Source organism: Rutidosis leptorrhynchoides, chromosome 6 (assembly GCF_046630445.1).
Source record: "Rutidosis leptorrhynchoides isolate AG116_Rl617_1_P2 chromosome 6, CSIRO_AGI_Rlap_v1, whole genome shotgun sequence".
NCBI lineage: Eukaryota > Viridiplantae > Streptophyta > Magnoliopsida > Asterales > Asteraceae > Rutidosis > Rutidosis leptorrhynchoides.
The window spans coordinates 345224551-345241530 of NC_092338.1; the positions used below are offsets into that span (position 1 = coordinate 345224551).

The 16980-nt window shown below is 34.0% G+C and overlaps 1 protein-coding gene across 1 annotated transcript; it reads left to right on the plus strand.

Annotated features, from left to right (window-relative positions):
* Window positions 1–12745: 12745 nt before the first annotated feature.
* LOC139852189 (photosystem II 22 kDa protein, chloroplastic-like) lies at window positions 12746–15046 on the plus strand. Its single transcript, XM_071841417.1, has 4 exons — window positions 12746–13079; window positions 13932–14048; window positions 14127–14370; window positions 14640–15046. The coding sequence occupies exons 1-4, from the start codon at window positions 12891–12893 to the stop codon at window positions 14882–14884; spliced, it is 795 nt and encodes a 264-aa protein (XP_071697518.1). The 5' UTR covers window positions 12746–12890; the 3' UTR covers window positions 14885–15046.
* Window positions 15047–16980: the final 1934 nt, after the last annotated feature.

Here is a 16980-nt window from a genome sequence, read left to right on the forward strand (position 1 = left end):
TTGACCCAAGGTGCAATTTCAACCCATTTGCACCCTTAACCCTAAATTGGGTCAACACACACCAAAACCCTAATCATTCGTCAAGATGGGTTTAAAACACACTTAGGTCACAAGGCTAACTCGTTTTCATACTTGCTAGGCCGCTTAGGTCATTAAAGACTCATTTGACCCATTTCAAAGTCAACACACCCATTTGGGTCATCCATACTCAATAACACCCATTTACATATCATTAAAGTGTTCTAGTACTTTAACTAACCAATTAAGTTCATAATCATCAATCTAACACTTGAAAACCCTAGTTAGTCATCTTTGAGTCTTCATGACCCAAATTCATCCAAAAACACCCCATTCACCCACAAATGGGTTTTAAGTTCATCATTAACCCTAACTCTAACCCTTTCACAAATTAAACAAGGAAATCAAGATTAGAGCATACCACTATGATCAAAACGTAGCTAGAGATAAGATGAACGACTTTAATGCTTGAACTTTAACCCAAAACAAGCTCCTTCCTCTTGGATTTAAGCTTTCACTCTCAAAAATCACAATCTCTCTCTAGAATTAAAGTTAAAGTGATAAGGTTGTTGATAATGGAGTAATGGTGCTCCACAAACTGACCTATCTGTCTTTAACCCGTCCATAAGTGAATTTACCAAAATGCCCATCAAAATATCTGATTTAAAAAGCTGGAACCCGGCTACAGTAAGGGTGCGTGGCGCGCTCCCTTTAGTATGCGCAGCGCGCACTAGGCTCAGCTCACTCAGTGACTTCTGTTTAACTGCACAACATCACCCACACTCTATGTAACATATTTACACTGCTGTACAAACTGATTAGGGTCTTACAAAAATATTCTCGAGATTTTCCATAATGCGCTTATTACCAAATTTTAGCTACAATGTGGTGCATTTACTTAATTATCCTATTAGTTATAAAAATAAAAATTATATAAGTTATCAAATTAATATACTTTTCTGCTTTTGCCCACGTTTCGAATAGCCAATAGATGCAGCAAGGAGCCAGAACCCTTTAAATCGGAAGCTCACAACTCAGCCACTAACAAATCCAACTATTACTACGAAGCAGAAAATTTGGATGTCTATCAATTTAACCGCTTAAAATAATTTTTCGTTTTTGAAATTTTAGAGAAGAAATAGAAAATTCTATGTCCTAAAAACTAGATCGTCGAGAAATAAGAAAGAAAAAGAAGTGCATCGAAAAACGTCGAAAAATAAAAATGTCGAAAAATAATAGGCGTCGAAAAATAAAAACAAGAAAGTAGCGCGTCGAAACTTAAAAAGGAACTAAAAACTAAGAATTAAAAGTTGCGTCTAAAAATATTAAAGCTTAAAAGGAATACTATATCCCAAAATGGCAATAATTTAAAAAGGTACTAAAATTTATAAACAGCGTCGCAAAATTCTAAAGCACCTAAGTCTTAGTCTAAAGAAAAAGCACTTCAGGGATTTTACGGCAAAGCCTAAAAATCTAGAAATAAAAATAACTATGGTAAAAACTATATTAAAACTAAATACGAGCAAAAAAAATACAAATATTACACTAAAACAAATAAAAAGATACAAAATATAAAAATAAACTTAAAGTTGTAAAAAGTACAATTTTTATAAAAATATTATTTTTATATTATTTATTTTATAAAAGTATTAGTTTTATAATTTATTAAAACTGATTAAACTAAAAATACAAATTAATTAAATAAAACTAAAACTAATAATTAAATAAACTAACCTAATTAGGGTTATAATAATAATAATTATAAATTAATTAAAACCCTAAACTGTTGGCTGAGGTTACCAGGCCTGTCAACTCAAGCCATGCGATCACATGGTTTGGAAGTTAAAATCTCATGCGATCGCATGAGGTAGGGTTTCGGGCCAAGAGCTGGGCTGCTACAGTGTTCTGGCCCGAGAGTTTTTATTTAATTTTTGTTTTGTTTTTTTTATATATTGTTTTTCTAAAAATGATATACAAATATATTTATAAAATATAGTGTTTCGCCGAATCCCCGGCAGCGGCGTCAAAAACTTGATGTTGTGCGAGGTGTATATGAAATAGCTTATATTTTACTAGGAAAAACTATTAAATTCGTTATAATTTTATACAAGATATTTATTATTTATTTACAGATGGGATATATACCTAAACCTTGCTACAACACTATAGGCAGTGTACCTAATCGTAGAGTAGTATAGTTTTTAGTAAGTCCGGTTCGTTCCATAGGGAGACGACTTATTTTACACTATATTTTAAACAACTATATTTGGACAAAATATATATTTTTATATATAATAATAATATAAAAGGGGGTTTACCGTTTAATGACCGGTTTGTCGATTTTAAAACTTTAGTCGTAGTTAAAACCTAATATAAAATATTAAAAATAAATACAACTTAATTTAAAGCGTAAAGTAAATAACGATAATGAAATTGCGATAAATAAAAGTGCGATAAAATAAAATTGCGATAATTAAAAAGTACGATAATTAAAAGTGCAATTAAATACAATAACAATAAATAAAAGTGCGATAATTAGAAGTGCAATTAAATATAAAATAAAGGAAATTAAATATGAAATAAAAGAATTATGCTTATTTAAACTTCCGTAATCATGATGTTTGACGTGTTGATTTTAGTTTTATGCCCATGGGTTAATTGTCCTTTGTCCTGGATTATTTAATATGTCCATCTGGTTTTTGTCCATAACAGTCCATCAGTCATAAATATAAAGTGCGAGTGTCCTCGTCAAATTATCCTTATACCCGAAGTTAAATATTCCAACTAATTGGGGACTTAAACTGTAACAAGGTTTTAATACTTTGTTTAATAATTACAACAGGATATCGACTGCGTGTAACCCAAGGTTTTAATACTTTGTTATCAATTATGCCAAGTGTCCTTGTACATAATTTCACCCCTGTTTTAATAATTCCATAGACTATTAATCCATTCCCGTGTCCGGTTAAATGAACGATTATTCGTACATATAAATACCCCGCCCATCGTGTCCAATTGAGTGTATATGGTTATTTATAGGTACGTCCAATTGTAAATCTTTATATTAAAATTAACAAACTATCATTTAGTTAAACAAATATAAAGCCCATTAATAGCCCATAGTCTAATTTCCACAAGTGTCGTTCTTTTGTCCAAACCCCAATTATGGTACAAAGCCCAATTACCCAATTTTAATATTTTTAGCACAACATCATGATTACTTCGTCTTAAATAAGCATAATAATAACTTAAGTACGAGACATTAATTTAAAAAGGAGAACATAGCTTACATTGATTATTTATCGCGTAGTGTTACACGGACAGAGCTCCGACTTTAAAACCCATAAAATAACCTTTGCATAACCCAAAACTAATCTAATATAAAACTACACTATACTATATATATATATATTTATATTTATTATTATTAGAGGAGTATTATTATTATTATTATTATTATGTTTAAAACTCATCGAATAAGCTGGCTATTTATAGGACCTGACCAACTTTTTCGGGCCATGCGATCGCATGGGATATGTGCCTTCTGGCCATGCGATCGCATGGTGTCTGGCACCAGCTCACATTCATTTGTTTTTTAGTCTGCCGACACTATTTAATATAATATAAAATATATAAATAATTTATATAATTATTTAAATATTATATTATATTCTTGTGCATAGTAGACTTGTAATTTTTGGTCCGTTGCGTCGGGCGTTGATAGTTGGCTCAGGTCCCGGTTTCGGATTTTTGAACGTCCTTTCGTATAATTTAATATCTTGTACTTTGCGTTCCGCAACTTGTACTTTTGTCATTTTTAGACGTTTCTCATCAATAAATTGAACCACTTGGATTGTATCTTGTACATTTGAGCTTTTTGGTCATTTGCGTCTTCAAATCGTCGTTTTCGCCTTTTGTCTTCGCACTTATTTAATATAAACGATTACAACTTAAAATAGGACAATTACAACTAAATAATTTACATATTGGGAGGATATTGCTACTAAATATATGTTCATTTAGAGCACTATCAGAAGCTGGTCAGAGATGATGGCTTCATTGATGTTCGAGATTCTCATGTTTTTTTGATTGCCGAGTTCCGTGAGTTCATTCATTGCGCGGCCACTAGGAGTTCGGGATCAATCCCAATTTTCGGTCGAGGTGGAGTTAACATTCAGAATTCTATCGGTAATAGTTGCTTCTTTATGGGATTCCAACATGAATAATCTATGAAATGATGATTTTAAGCTCACAGTTCCGATCCATATATCGTGCCAGAAACTTATTGATGTGCCGTTTCCTATATGCTTTGAAATCGAGGATGTGAAGGGTGCGCCTATGTTGTCAGCTACTTTTCCGGCTTTAATGATCTCTTTCCAAATGGTACGACCTGAAATGTTCCTGCATAAAGTATTAGTATCCAACCCCCCCCCCCTCCCAGCCCATAAATGCTTTTGATTATTTTTACCCATAATGCATTATCTTCGTTTTTAAAGAGCCACCACCACTTACAAAGTAATGATATGTTTTTAGCAAAAAGGGATCCCACGTTTAAACCCCCACTATCGTATGGTAAAATTATTTGATCCCATTTAATCCAATTAATTTTATTATCATTTGAAGATCCCCCCAGAAGAATTTTCGTCTTTTAGATTCGAGTACCCTAAGGATAGCGGATGGTGCTTGAAATAATGAAAAGTAGTATAATGGGATACTACTTAGAATAGATTTGATGATCGTAAGGCGACCCCCGAAGGAAATAGATTTTGCAGCCCAATCCGATAGCCTTTTGTCAAATTTTTCAATGATTGGCTGCCAAGAAGAGGCGTGTGATGTGGGTACTCCGATAGGGAGACCGAGGTAAGTAAATGGGGTAGTTCCTGCAGAACAGTTAATGTAGTAAGCCATTTGCTCGGTTTCGGCCATGGATGTGCCAATACCGTATAGCTTGCTTTTGCGGAAATTAACTTTGAGACCCGAGATATTTTCAAAACATTTAAGGAGTTTAGAGATATATTTAGCGTTTCTTTTATTCCACTCACCGAAAAAGATTGTATCATCTGCATATTAGAGGTGTGTAATAATGAGGTTGTCATGTCCGATTTTTAACCCTTGCAAATGATCATTGGCTAATGCTCTTTTGACAAGAATGTTAAGACCTTCGGCAACAATGATGAATAGGAACGGCGATATGGGATCACCTTGTCTGATTCCCCTTTCAGGAAAAAATTCTTTGGTGGGAGAGCCATTGATTAATACAGAGATAGACGATGAGGAAAGACATGCCCGAATGAAACTAATCCATTTTAAACCAAAACCCATGTATTGCATGGTTTTAAATAGAAAGTCCCATTCAATGCAATCGAATGCCTTTTCAAAGTCAACTTTAAAGATTAGGCCTTTATGTTTTTTATGTTTTAATTCATCAATTATTTCGTTTGCAATTAAGACACTATCTAGGATATTGCAGCCTTTGAGGAATTCGGTTTGTTCAGTACCTACTACTTTATGAATGACCTTGGCAAGGCGATTGGAAAGTGTTTTGGTAATGATTTTATAATAGCTACCTATTAGGCAGATTGGTCGATATTCATTTAGTCCGATTGGGTTAGATTTTTTTGGGATTAAAGTGAAGAATGAGGCATTACAACCTTTGGAGATTTCCGAGTTAGTCCAGAACCAATCTAAAGATTTAATGAGATCATTTTTTATCAATTCCCAATGTTTTTTTTAAAGAATTTCATGTTGAAACTGTCCGGGACAGGTGCTTTGGAACTATCGCAATTACATATGGCTTCCCATATTTCGTTTTCGTTAAATTTAGCTTCTAAGAGTTGATTGTCCGAGGAGGATATGTATTCGAGATGTGAGACATTGTCGAAGGGGCATTCATCACGTAGGTGTTTGGATTGGAAGGTGTTGTTAAAGTAATTATATGCTTCTTGTTTTATTAGATTAGGATCTTCAGACCATGTACCATTAATTGACAGACCGTGGATATTGTTTTTACTTGTTCTGCTTTTGATATAATTGTGGAAATATTTTGAATTTTCATCACCCTCAAGCGCCCATTTAATTCTGGATTTTTGTTTAAGCATGTTTATTTTCTTTTTTTCTTTGACGATATGATGCATTTTTTCTTCAATCCATTTTTGTCTTTCCGATTCGGATAGCGGTCTGGATTCGGCAGTTTTTTCCCAATAATTACATTCGGTTAGATGATCGCGAATTTGGGAGTCTATGTTATTAAGTTGATTGCTATGTTTTTTAAGTTCTAATTTAACGTTTTTTAGTTTATTACGGAAAATGCAATCTGGCCTATTACCGATAGTTGGGGTCAACCAAGCCCTTTCTATGATGGTGTCGGCATCTTTTAGGTCGAGCCATGTGTCGAAGACACGTATAGGTTTAGGGCCAGAGTCGAGGAGGTTATTTCTTAGGATGATGGGGGTAGTGATCAGAAAGGTCTCGATCGAGAGTTTTGGAGGAAGTGTTGGGCCAGATTGTAAAAATACCATCGGAAACGAGGAATCGGTCGAGTTTACTAAATTTCATTGTTTTTTCACATATCCTTGTGAACCTTTTTCCGCTTAAAGGGAGATCAATTAACCCAGAGTTATTTATGAAATTATTAAAATTATCTGCCCAATGTTGATTATATTCAGAATTCATACGTTCCGTATTGTTTCTTACTTCATTGAAATCGCCAAAAACAATGTGTGGAATATTAAGAGAGTTAATGAGGGATGAGAGTTCGTTCCAAAGTCTTAGTTTTTTCGAGTAAGAATGAGGACCATATACATTGATGAAAGCAATTTCAGAATCATATCCCGCCCATGTACCGCATATTGCTAGAAAGAATTCGCCCTCGATAGCATATTTAAACGAGAAGATATTGGTATCTCAAATGGTTAGGATACCACCGGAAGCACCAACCGAGTCCTTTTAGACGAATTTAAAATCAGAATTACCCCAGAAAGATTCAATGAAGTTGTCACGTGTTTGTCCACATTTGGTTTCTTGTAGACCTAAGATAGTTGGTTTATCTTTATTGCAGATACGTTTAAGCCAACTTAATTTACCCGTTTGCCCAATACCCTAAATATTTAAAGAAATCGTACACATGAGAAAAACTTACAATTATCGATGTAACGGAGGGTGGATTCATTGATTGTTGCGGCGAATCCCGATGCATTTCCCGAATTCATTTGTGTCCAGACTTTTACTAGAGGTTGAACCTGACTTATTATTCTTTTTATTACGCACCGTGTCCATGTGAGATCCCTTCGAGTAGTATGATGTGCTACCGCCACCGTTAGACGAGGATTTACCACGTTTAGCCAGTTGTGAAATTCTAAGTTTTTGGCCACTACTAGCTAGGTGTTTAATGTAGAGCATATTGGATCTAGGTCTTTTAATATCATGAGTTTGGGAGGTATTTTTTGGGTTAGGAATAGGTTTGGCGATGTTATTGGAGATTTTTCTCTTTTTTGTTATTGCATTATCCGTAAAGAGTAAGGGCTCAAGGTTGAAAGGATCGGAATTTGTTTGTTGTGTTGCGTTTGGGGCGGGCATAAAATTTAACGGTGAGTTGGATTGGAGGTTTGATGGTGTATTACATGGGGAGTAGACACTGTTTTGTTGAGTAAAGGTTCCTGGATCAGAATCATTATAATCAGGTGGGGTCACATTTGGTGACATTAAAATATTATTTGTTTCACCATGTAGGGGATTGTCCTGCCCCTTGTTACTCGATGTGTGCCTAGGAGTACCATTAACATTATTTTCTTAATCAATTGAGCTGGTTACAACAGTGGCGGGCTGTGGTGATACATGGGCCTTAGATAATTCGGATTCCACAATTAGTGGGCTTGGGTAGCCTGTGTCGTTATTGGCCTGCACATTATCAGAAGGTTTCGTTGATGTTGATTCAACATTTAAAGGACTTGAGGTAGTGGTGTAGGGCTTATGAGTAGTAAAATCTGGGATAGGTGGTGGTTCATTTGGTTCGGTATCGTTTGAGGAGCAAGTTTCCTTTGTCGAACAAGCGATTTTGGGATTGATGTTGGGATTGGTATGGTTTTGAGTGTGTAAGTTGGTGGAATCTAAACAGTTGATGGAAGCCGACATGTTAGGAGATTGATGAGCTTGGTTACGGATAATACTATTAAATTGAAGGGTGTCCATGCGTTTAGAGGAGTTGGCAGAGGTTTGGTTAACAGGTGAAGTGGCGGTTTGTGGAGGCATGTTTCTATGATTATTGTCATGGTTGTTCTTTTCATCGTTTCCTTCAACACGATTTTCACAATCCAGGTGGGACTCTTCATCAGAGATATGATCGTCCGAGAGGCTTTCTTCATCCCAATTTGAAGAGTTATCGATGTCACCGTAAGGGTTGAACATAGAAAAATTTTGAACTTCAGTGATATAAGCCTTAGATTGATTGATATCCCCGGGATTGATAATAGCTTGGCCGTTTATCGGTGAGAAGTTGTTTGTTTTGACAATTACCGAGCCATGGGATAAGTCTTGGTTGTTCTCGTTAGTTATAGAACAATTAAACGTTTCAATTACTTCACCCCAATTTTTTGCGATGTCAGTGAAGGTGGATTCTAACCAACAAGTAATAGGCACCCCCAATATGTTAATATAAGCGAGTCTACCAGAGGTTTTATAAATTTCGGGGTCCCAAGGATTAATATCTTCAAGCCATTTCCATAATGGGTGTTCCGAGTTGTTAATCAAATCAAGGGCCGGGTTGGATTCCTCAAATATGAGCATTAGATCATGCCCGCCTAAGTATTTGATAGTAAACCCACTAAGGTTTTCACTTTCACAAATTTCACTAAAATATTCAAGATATTCAAGGTCTTTGACCTTAGCTATAACCGCTTGACCAAGTATTTGAATAAGTTCATCATTAGAATTTACCTTAATCGTGGGGATGTTTGAAGCTTGCTTGTTGAGGATCACATCTTTGAACTTCCTTTCGTCCACACGTGAAGAAAATGCTGCATTAACATTGTTCCTAGTGTCTGAATTTGAGTTTTTAGGATTTGCAGCTTCTTTCTTCCCTTCGGGATCCCGAGCCTTGTAGACTTTGAGTAGATTGTCGCCAGCAACAATGAGACTAAGCCACCTTGCAAGAGATTCTTTGTGATAATCTGGGACATCTAAAAACCTAACAAAACCAAACTTTCTTCCATTTTTTAGAGTCTTCTTGGGGATATAAACCTCATGAATATTACCGTATTTTTTGAATACATCCCAGAAGTCGACAGCGCACCAGTTATCGGGAAAGTTATGGAAAAGATATGAAGTAATTCTAGACTTGTCAATCGGCATCATCTTTTGATTTATACTAGAATTAACCGAATCTGATTTTGGATTCTCGAATCGTTTTATGATATTGATGGTGGATTCACGGTGTTTGAAATTATTGTAGATTTGGTTGTAGGATGTGTTAAGCCTTGTCGAGAATTGATTGGAAACTGTTTTGAATCGAGCAGATTGGGATGGATTTTGCCTGTTGCTGGAAATAGGGTTCGGGTTTTTAGGAGATGAGTGATGCTTATTACTATCAACTTTAACCCAAACACCTTCATTGATAGGACGATATTTGATGTGATGATTATCAGTGATGAAGGTTGATTTAGAATGGATTTGATTGCTCGTTGATTTTGGGGTAAAAGGTGAGGATGGTATATGAGACATGATGTATGCAGATACAAAAGAAAGAAAACGAGAAAGGCAGAAATTAAGAGTACAAAGTTAGAATCAATCGATTACAGGTTATTAGATTAGGGTTTCTAACCAAGAAGATGCGACGACGAGATGGGGAGCGTCCATGAAAGAGAAATTAGATGCGCCGACGAGATGGGGAGCGTCCATGAGAGAGAAATTAAACCTAGACAAACTACAAATTTCTAGCTTCCCATAACTTTGATGTATAACTTTTATAGAATATGGAAGTTGATTAAGAGTCGTCGTGCAACGCACGGGCTCTTAATCCAAATAGCTTAGACATACCATTTGGAGAAGGTTGTAGTATTTGGCGGTGAGTTTCGACAGGTGTTACCGGTTATAACTCAAGGAAAAAAAGCGGATATTGTAGCCGCATTACTTAACAAAATATATTTATATTGAAAATTTCTTTTCTTAAATTTAAGATTTAACTAACAGTTTAATTTACAAATGTATCTTTTTTTAGCGTCTTCCGAAAGAATTGATGCTACTTCCTGGACTACGAAGTGGAAAAATTGTTTCATGTTACAATTTAGCAAGGAAGAAATATAAATGGCGGTTGAAAAAGGAAAATTCATAGACAAAACCAAACCTTTTAGTTACGTACGGTTTTTATCATTTCAGAAAAGAAAATCACTTAAAGCCGGGAACAAACTGCATATTCACCTACTATTTCGACGAACGCGCTTTCTATCTATATTGATGTTTAGCACAATCATACAAAAACTTCAATGCATTTGATGGATTGAATAACATTGTTTGTTTAATTATCTACTATGATGTTTTATTTTCAATGTTCATTTGATATTGTCATCATTAACTTATGTTTTAATAATTAGTGTAATTAGAGTCATCCGTGCAACACACGGGCTCTCAAAGTCTAGTGTATATATATGTATATGTATGTATGTATATATATATATATATATATATATATATATATATATATATATATATATATATATATATATATATTAAAACATATATATATATATATATATATATATATTAAAACATATATGTTATTAACACATAAAAAGTAATTTATACCCTTTTCCTTTCGTTTGTTTCATCTACATCGCGAAGAAGGCTCGGGTTCAACCGTTTCTTTTTGAGCTTCCGTTTGTTGTCGCTCAATATGTTGCTCGGTTTTTTGTTGATTTTGTTGTTGTTGCCATTGTTGAAATTGTTCTCAAGACCTTTGTTGAGCTTGTTGTTGTTGCATATAAATGAACTGTTGCTCCAACGTCATAGTTGGCTGTTGGGGTTGTTGGTTCCCAAATAAATTTCATTGAATGCTCGAATTTTGGAGTCGTGATCCGGTTGCCACACCCAAAACATTGGGTGTCCCAAACACTAATAGAAGAAAACCCGAAATCGTTAAAAATTGGAACGTTTTGATTATATTGATTTTCCTGATTATTAGATGATGAAGACATTTTGATTGTTTGGAAATGGAAGAATGTTTAAGAAAAAATGGATAGATGATTGTTGAATGAGAGAATGTTAAGAAAAAATGATTGGGTAGTGTGTGTGTGTGTGTGTGTGTGTGTGTGTGTATATATATATATATATATATATATATATATATATATATATATATATATATATATATATATATATATATATATATATTCAAATGGCAACAGTCAACATTTGTCCCCCAATTAAACGCGACCAGTTGTCCTTCACGAACGTTGTTTCGGTCGTGGTTCATCCCACAAAGGCACAACATCGGGTTCCACAACGGCCGTACAGTGACCGTTGTGGTCGTTGTCGACCAACGAAGCAGTACCGTTCCCGAGCGTAGGGAATGGTGTTAGGAAAGAAATCTAGAGTTGGCAAAATGTTGAGTCATGCAGGTTTGATAATGGTTCAAAACACATGGTGATCAGATTGATCCCATATCACTTTTCGTCCAAATTTTTTCATACATAGATAATTTAGTGTTTAGTGGTTTATAGGCGATTAATATAAAATTATATGATTGAAGTAGTCTGTGTATATATGTTGACTGAATGGCGATAATTGATAATCACCTTTTCATAGAGTTTCTATATATTTTTTCATCAAAATGTGATTTTACGGGTCATTTAAGTTGCAACGAATAATTATTAATTAGTTGATTTTTTTTATTTTATTTAAAGATGTATGTAGGGGTATTTAAGTAATATATAAGAAGAAGATGGAAATTGAAATTGAAAAATTACGTATTGATGGAAAAATCATTCTCCTATCTTATGCCTAAAATAATTATTATTTCAATAAAATATCTGAATATACCCCATTAATTTGAAGTGTGATACGAAAATAATACTCTTAGACCATTTGTATCGGCACAAGTGACGCAGTCACTTGGTGAGGTGGCAAGGAAGAAACGCCATCCAACGGCGTAGCGAGGCGGCTCTTCGCCGCGTTTCTTTGGCGTTCGACAGAAAGCAACGGGGAAAATGACATCCGTTTCTTTTTTTTTTTTTTATTAATTTAAAAATATTATTTTTATTCCCCTTTAATACTTAAGCCAATTATATTTTAACACATCATCACAATACTCCTAATCAACACAAAAAAGAAACACCACCTCTACTCCACCCAAAAAAGAAACATGTCATAGTCATCAAAAAAGTGCAAAAAGCAAGAAACACCACAAAGAAACGTCACTCACCATTATAAATGGTATTATAAATAAGCTAAAAGACACTTTCTTCCCATTAACTCTCTACTTGGCCTCATGAAATTCACACTAACAAGCATGATACATTTTACATTTTAAAAAATCATTACAAAAACATAAATATACGTGTACGTCCTTAAATCGTTGTAGACCTCTATCACTGATACGATACAAAACAAAAAAAGCTAAAACAAAAGGGGTACAAAAGGTAAAACAAACAATGTACAAGGGAATCATTTGTAACTTCAAATTACAAAGAAACGTGGTCTTCTATTTGCCCTTTCACAAGTGACCATACCATATCCTCATCCCTTTGTTAAAATACATTCTCCTACACACATCTCATTCTATTCAACAACATAGCCAACTTCATAATATTTCAATAACACAAAACACAACATTAAATTTTATATATTAAAAGGAGAAGAAGATAGCTAGGTAGTCATTAATAAAAATGGCTCAAACAATGTTGTTGACATCTAACTCCATAATTTCGGGCCAACAACCATTGGTGCAATCACTTAGACCCAAACCGTTTTCACATCTTTTACTCCCTCCATGTCTAACAAAATCGTCTCCGGCTAGAACCTTTACCAGCCCGATTGCTCTCTTTAAACCGAAGACGAAAGCTCCCATCAAGAAGGTAATTAGTTTTGGTACTTTTAGGTTTGGGTTATTTTAATGTAACAGTTGTTTTTTTTAGAAATATGGGCTTGATCATATGGTATAGTAGGCTACCCATTTGACTCAGTGGGTTCACTTTCTATGTTCTTTCCGTGTACTTAAGTGATATATTAATTATTCACTTTTTACTAAATACAATGTGTTGATAATGTAAGTTGTGATTGAAAAATTTAGACTAATAATTATAGAAGTATATTTTCACTAGCTCTTTACAGTTCGAATAGATTCTTCATATGAGATTTTAGATTACATTTATTAAGCTTGTCATAATTATCAAGGCCGTCTAACCAATTTAGAAGACCTTGAAAAAAAAATGAGCTCTTCTATCCGTTACATTTTTTTTACTACAAAACAAAAATTATATTCAGATATATCAATGTGAAAAAAGATCACAAGACAGTCGTATCAAAGTGATTTATCTCAAATATTGGTCCTCCGACTTTAATTACACACAAATTTTGGGACCTTCTCAATTATGGATCCCAACGGTTGTCCATCTTGCACTAACTCGAGAACGCATTTGGTAATTATGAAATTACATTAAAGCCATCTGGTGGTGATGTACAATAAGAGAAGTAGTTAATGTTTATTTATTGACGTTTAACTCTTTTATCATTTAAAATTTCAAGTTTCAAAGAAAATTATTATAATTGGTGCATTTTTTTTTTTTTTTTATCTCTTTTGGAGTAGCATTTTTTATCTCTTTCTTACTTCCATAATATCACGCTTTTATTACTTGTGTATGTTTTGTTCAACAAGACTCTTAATCAATGTTGAAGTACTCATTTTAATTAAATGACATGATTTTCAGGCAGCACCAGAACCAAAGCCAAAAGTTGAAGATGGTATTTTTGGCACATCTGGCGGTATCGGATTCACGAAACAGAACGAGCTCTTTGTTGGCCGTGTGGCTATGATCGGTTTCGCTGTAAGCATATGCTTATGTTACCTTATTATGTAACAACAACAAAACTGATTATGCTAACATTTTGTTCATCTTTTGTAGGCATCGTTGTTGGGAGAAGGAATAACAGGAAAGGGAATTTTACAACAACTAAATTTGGAAACTGGGATTCCGATTTATGAAGCCGAGCCTCTTCTTCTGTTTTTCATCCTCTTCACCCTTCTAGGAGCCATTGGAGCTTTGGGTGATCGTGGTCGGTTTATTGATGACCCCGTTACCGGCCTTGACAAGGCCGTTATTGCTCCCGGAAAAGGTTTCCGATCGGCGTTGGGTCTTAGCGAAGGAGGTATTATTATTTTTGTTACTAGCGAATATAAGAGTTTTGCTAATATATATCTCAGGTCACAGGATAAACTGTATTTGATAAATTCGATAATTTTTCAATGACAAAAAAAGTCATTTATATAGCGTAGCTATATGTAATCAAATAATTCATTTATTGGCTAAATGAATATAATATTCTATTATATTTAAGATCATTTATCATTAGTAAGTATACATGTTATTAATAGCTATAATTATTTAACATTGTAATGTAATTGACAATTCATATAGGTCCATTGTTCGGGTTCACAAAGTCGAACGAGCTTTTTGTTGGAAGGTTAGCTCAGTTGGGTATTGCGTTCTCGTTGATCGGTGAAATCATTACAGGAAAGGGAGCTCTAGCGCAACTAAACATTGAGACCGGACTCCCAATAAGCGAGATTGAACCACTTGTCTTGTTTAACGTTGCTTTCTTCTTCGTTGCTGCATTGAATCCTGGTACTGGAAAATTCGTCACAGACGAAGAAGAAGACTAGATCAATGAAGGGTTTTGTAGATTTTGATCATTTTATGTGTATTTGTGTGATTTATAACTACAAAATATTAGTTCCCTTCAATAAAAGGTGAAAGAAAAGAAATTAGAGAATCTTGTCAATTCAAATTCGATCATAGAATTATTTTATTTTATATTTGTGATAGATTATCGAATCAAATTATGACGACGTATTATTTGATGTGTATGATGAATGAAAGATTCGAAGTAACAAAATTATCGGCAAAGAAATACAATTAATTTATTGTTTAAGAATTTAATGAAACATGCACTAGCATTAACATGATGCATATGACTCTTGGTATCATGATAAAATTTTGAATATGATATAATTTATAACTGAAATTGAATGATAATTAAATTGATAATAAATACATAGAAGAAAGGCTTATATAGACTAACATATCTTTTGCATAGTAAGTAATCTAACTTGCATAACAAGTATTTTAAATGAATAATATATTTTGTGATATGTCACTAAATAATTAATTACACCAAAAATTGAAAATAATTTAAAGTTTTGTTGTAACTCTAATTAATTAAGGAAGAATTTACGAGTAAAAGATGAACAAAGTTTTTAATCAGAAAGAGTAATTATTTATAATTACCATTTATAATAATCTAAACTAAAACTTCAGATTATTACCAAGATTCAAAAGTAACAGAAAGGATTAAAGTTGAATTAATCTAAGAAGCAAAAACGTCAATCCTGATCAGATTCATATATATACTTTCATCACATTCACAAAAGTAAAAGAAATAAACTCTTGTGTTGATTAAAAAAAACTACAATTTAAACACATATTCTAGTAAAACAAAGTACTCCATACATAACGATAGAAAGTTATAAACAAATTTAAACATCATGAAAGTATCGTTCGCTAACACGTCATGTGTAACATCCCGCGTTTTTCCGTTAAATTTATTTTAACACCGTCTTTTTTTTTTTAAATAATATCTTTCGTATTTAAATTCGTCGACTCCGTTGACGAACGTTCATAATATTCTCGTTATTTAATTATAACATCTCTCGTTAACTTGCGTTTTAAAAATATTCGATCGGTTAAATCCCGCACCCGCTTCTAAACTCGAGGGACTAAAATTGACACGGGGCAAACTAGTTGACTAGGTCAACTAGTCCACCCCAATCACCACCATTCAACCATCTCCCTCTCTCTCTCTTTCTCTCTAGCAAGAACACACACACAAACCCCAACTTCATAAAATCATCATCTAAATTCGATCTAGGAGGCTTACAACAAAACAAATTACATTTTCGTGATCCTCTCTTCATTCTCTACGATTTGATACTAACTTCATCTCGTTTGGGTAACATTTCTAAAACTCTAGATTTCTCTAAATTCGTGTTTTTGATTTGAAATGGTGTTAGTTAGTGTCTATGGCTCGTGTCTAGCATTAATATATGATTTACTTGCTCGATTTGTTGTTTTGAGTAACTAGTTTGAACATTTGAAATGGGTTTGCTTAATCTTGCATTTTGGAAGATTAAATGTTGTTTGATTGTTAAAGTTCATGTTTTAATTGTATTACTAGTATCACTAGCTTCGTTTTGATGCGTAGGTTGATTAAGAAAACTTCAAAAACCCGATTATTGATTTTTGTGAATTTTGGTTAGGGTTTGTTAGACTTTGAAATGAACTTTTGATGCGTTGAATGCTTGTTAATGTTGTTAGTAAGTGTTTAGATGCAATGTATGCTTAATTACCTTCGAAACGGCATATCGTATGTGTAAATTGGATTCCCGAATCATAAAATACGTTTTACGAACTTGAAACTTTGAAAATAAACCTTTCTTGATCAATTGACGAGATTTCGGCTATTGTAAATGATGTTATTGTTGGACCATAAGTGCTTAGTTGTATTCCTCGTCAAAATACCTTTCCAACGATATATGATAGGCATTATAAGTGTTTGCGGGTCAAGAGTTGGGTTGGAAAAGGTTTTGGTTCGTGCATACTTTGAAAAACTGACCAGAATTCTCTGCCCAGATGGTGGCGCGGCGCGCCCCATCCCCGCGCGGCGCGCGGATTGGCCTGGTCAGATTCTGACCACTTTGTC

Excerpts from the sequence above, each read along its gene's own strand:
- LOC139852189 (XM_071841417.1), top strand. The coding sequence starts at position 12,891 with ATGGCTCAAACAATGTTGTTGACATCTAACTCCATAATTTCGGGCCAA. Across the intron at positions 14,049-14,126 it reads TGGCTATGATCGGTTTCGCT|GCATCGTTGTTGGGAGAAGG; the intron begins GTAAGCATATGC and ends CATCTTTTGTAG. Across the intron at positions 14,371-14,639 it reads GTTGGGTCTTAGCGAAGGAG|GTCCATTGTTCGGGTTCACA; the intron begins GTATTATTATTT and ends CAATTCATATAG.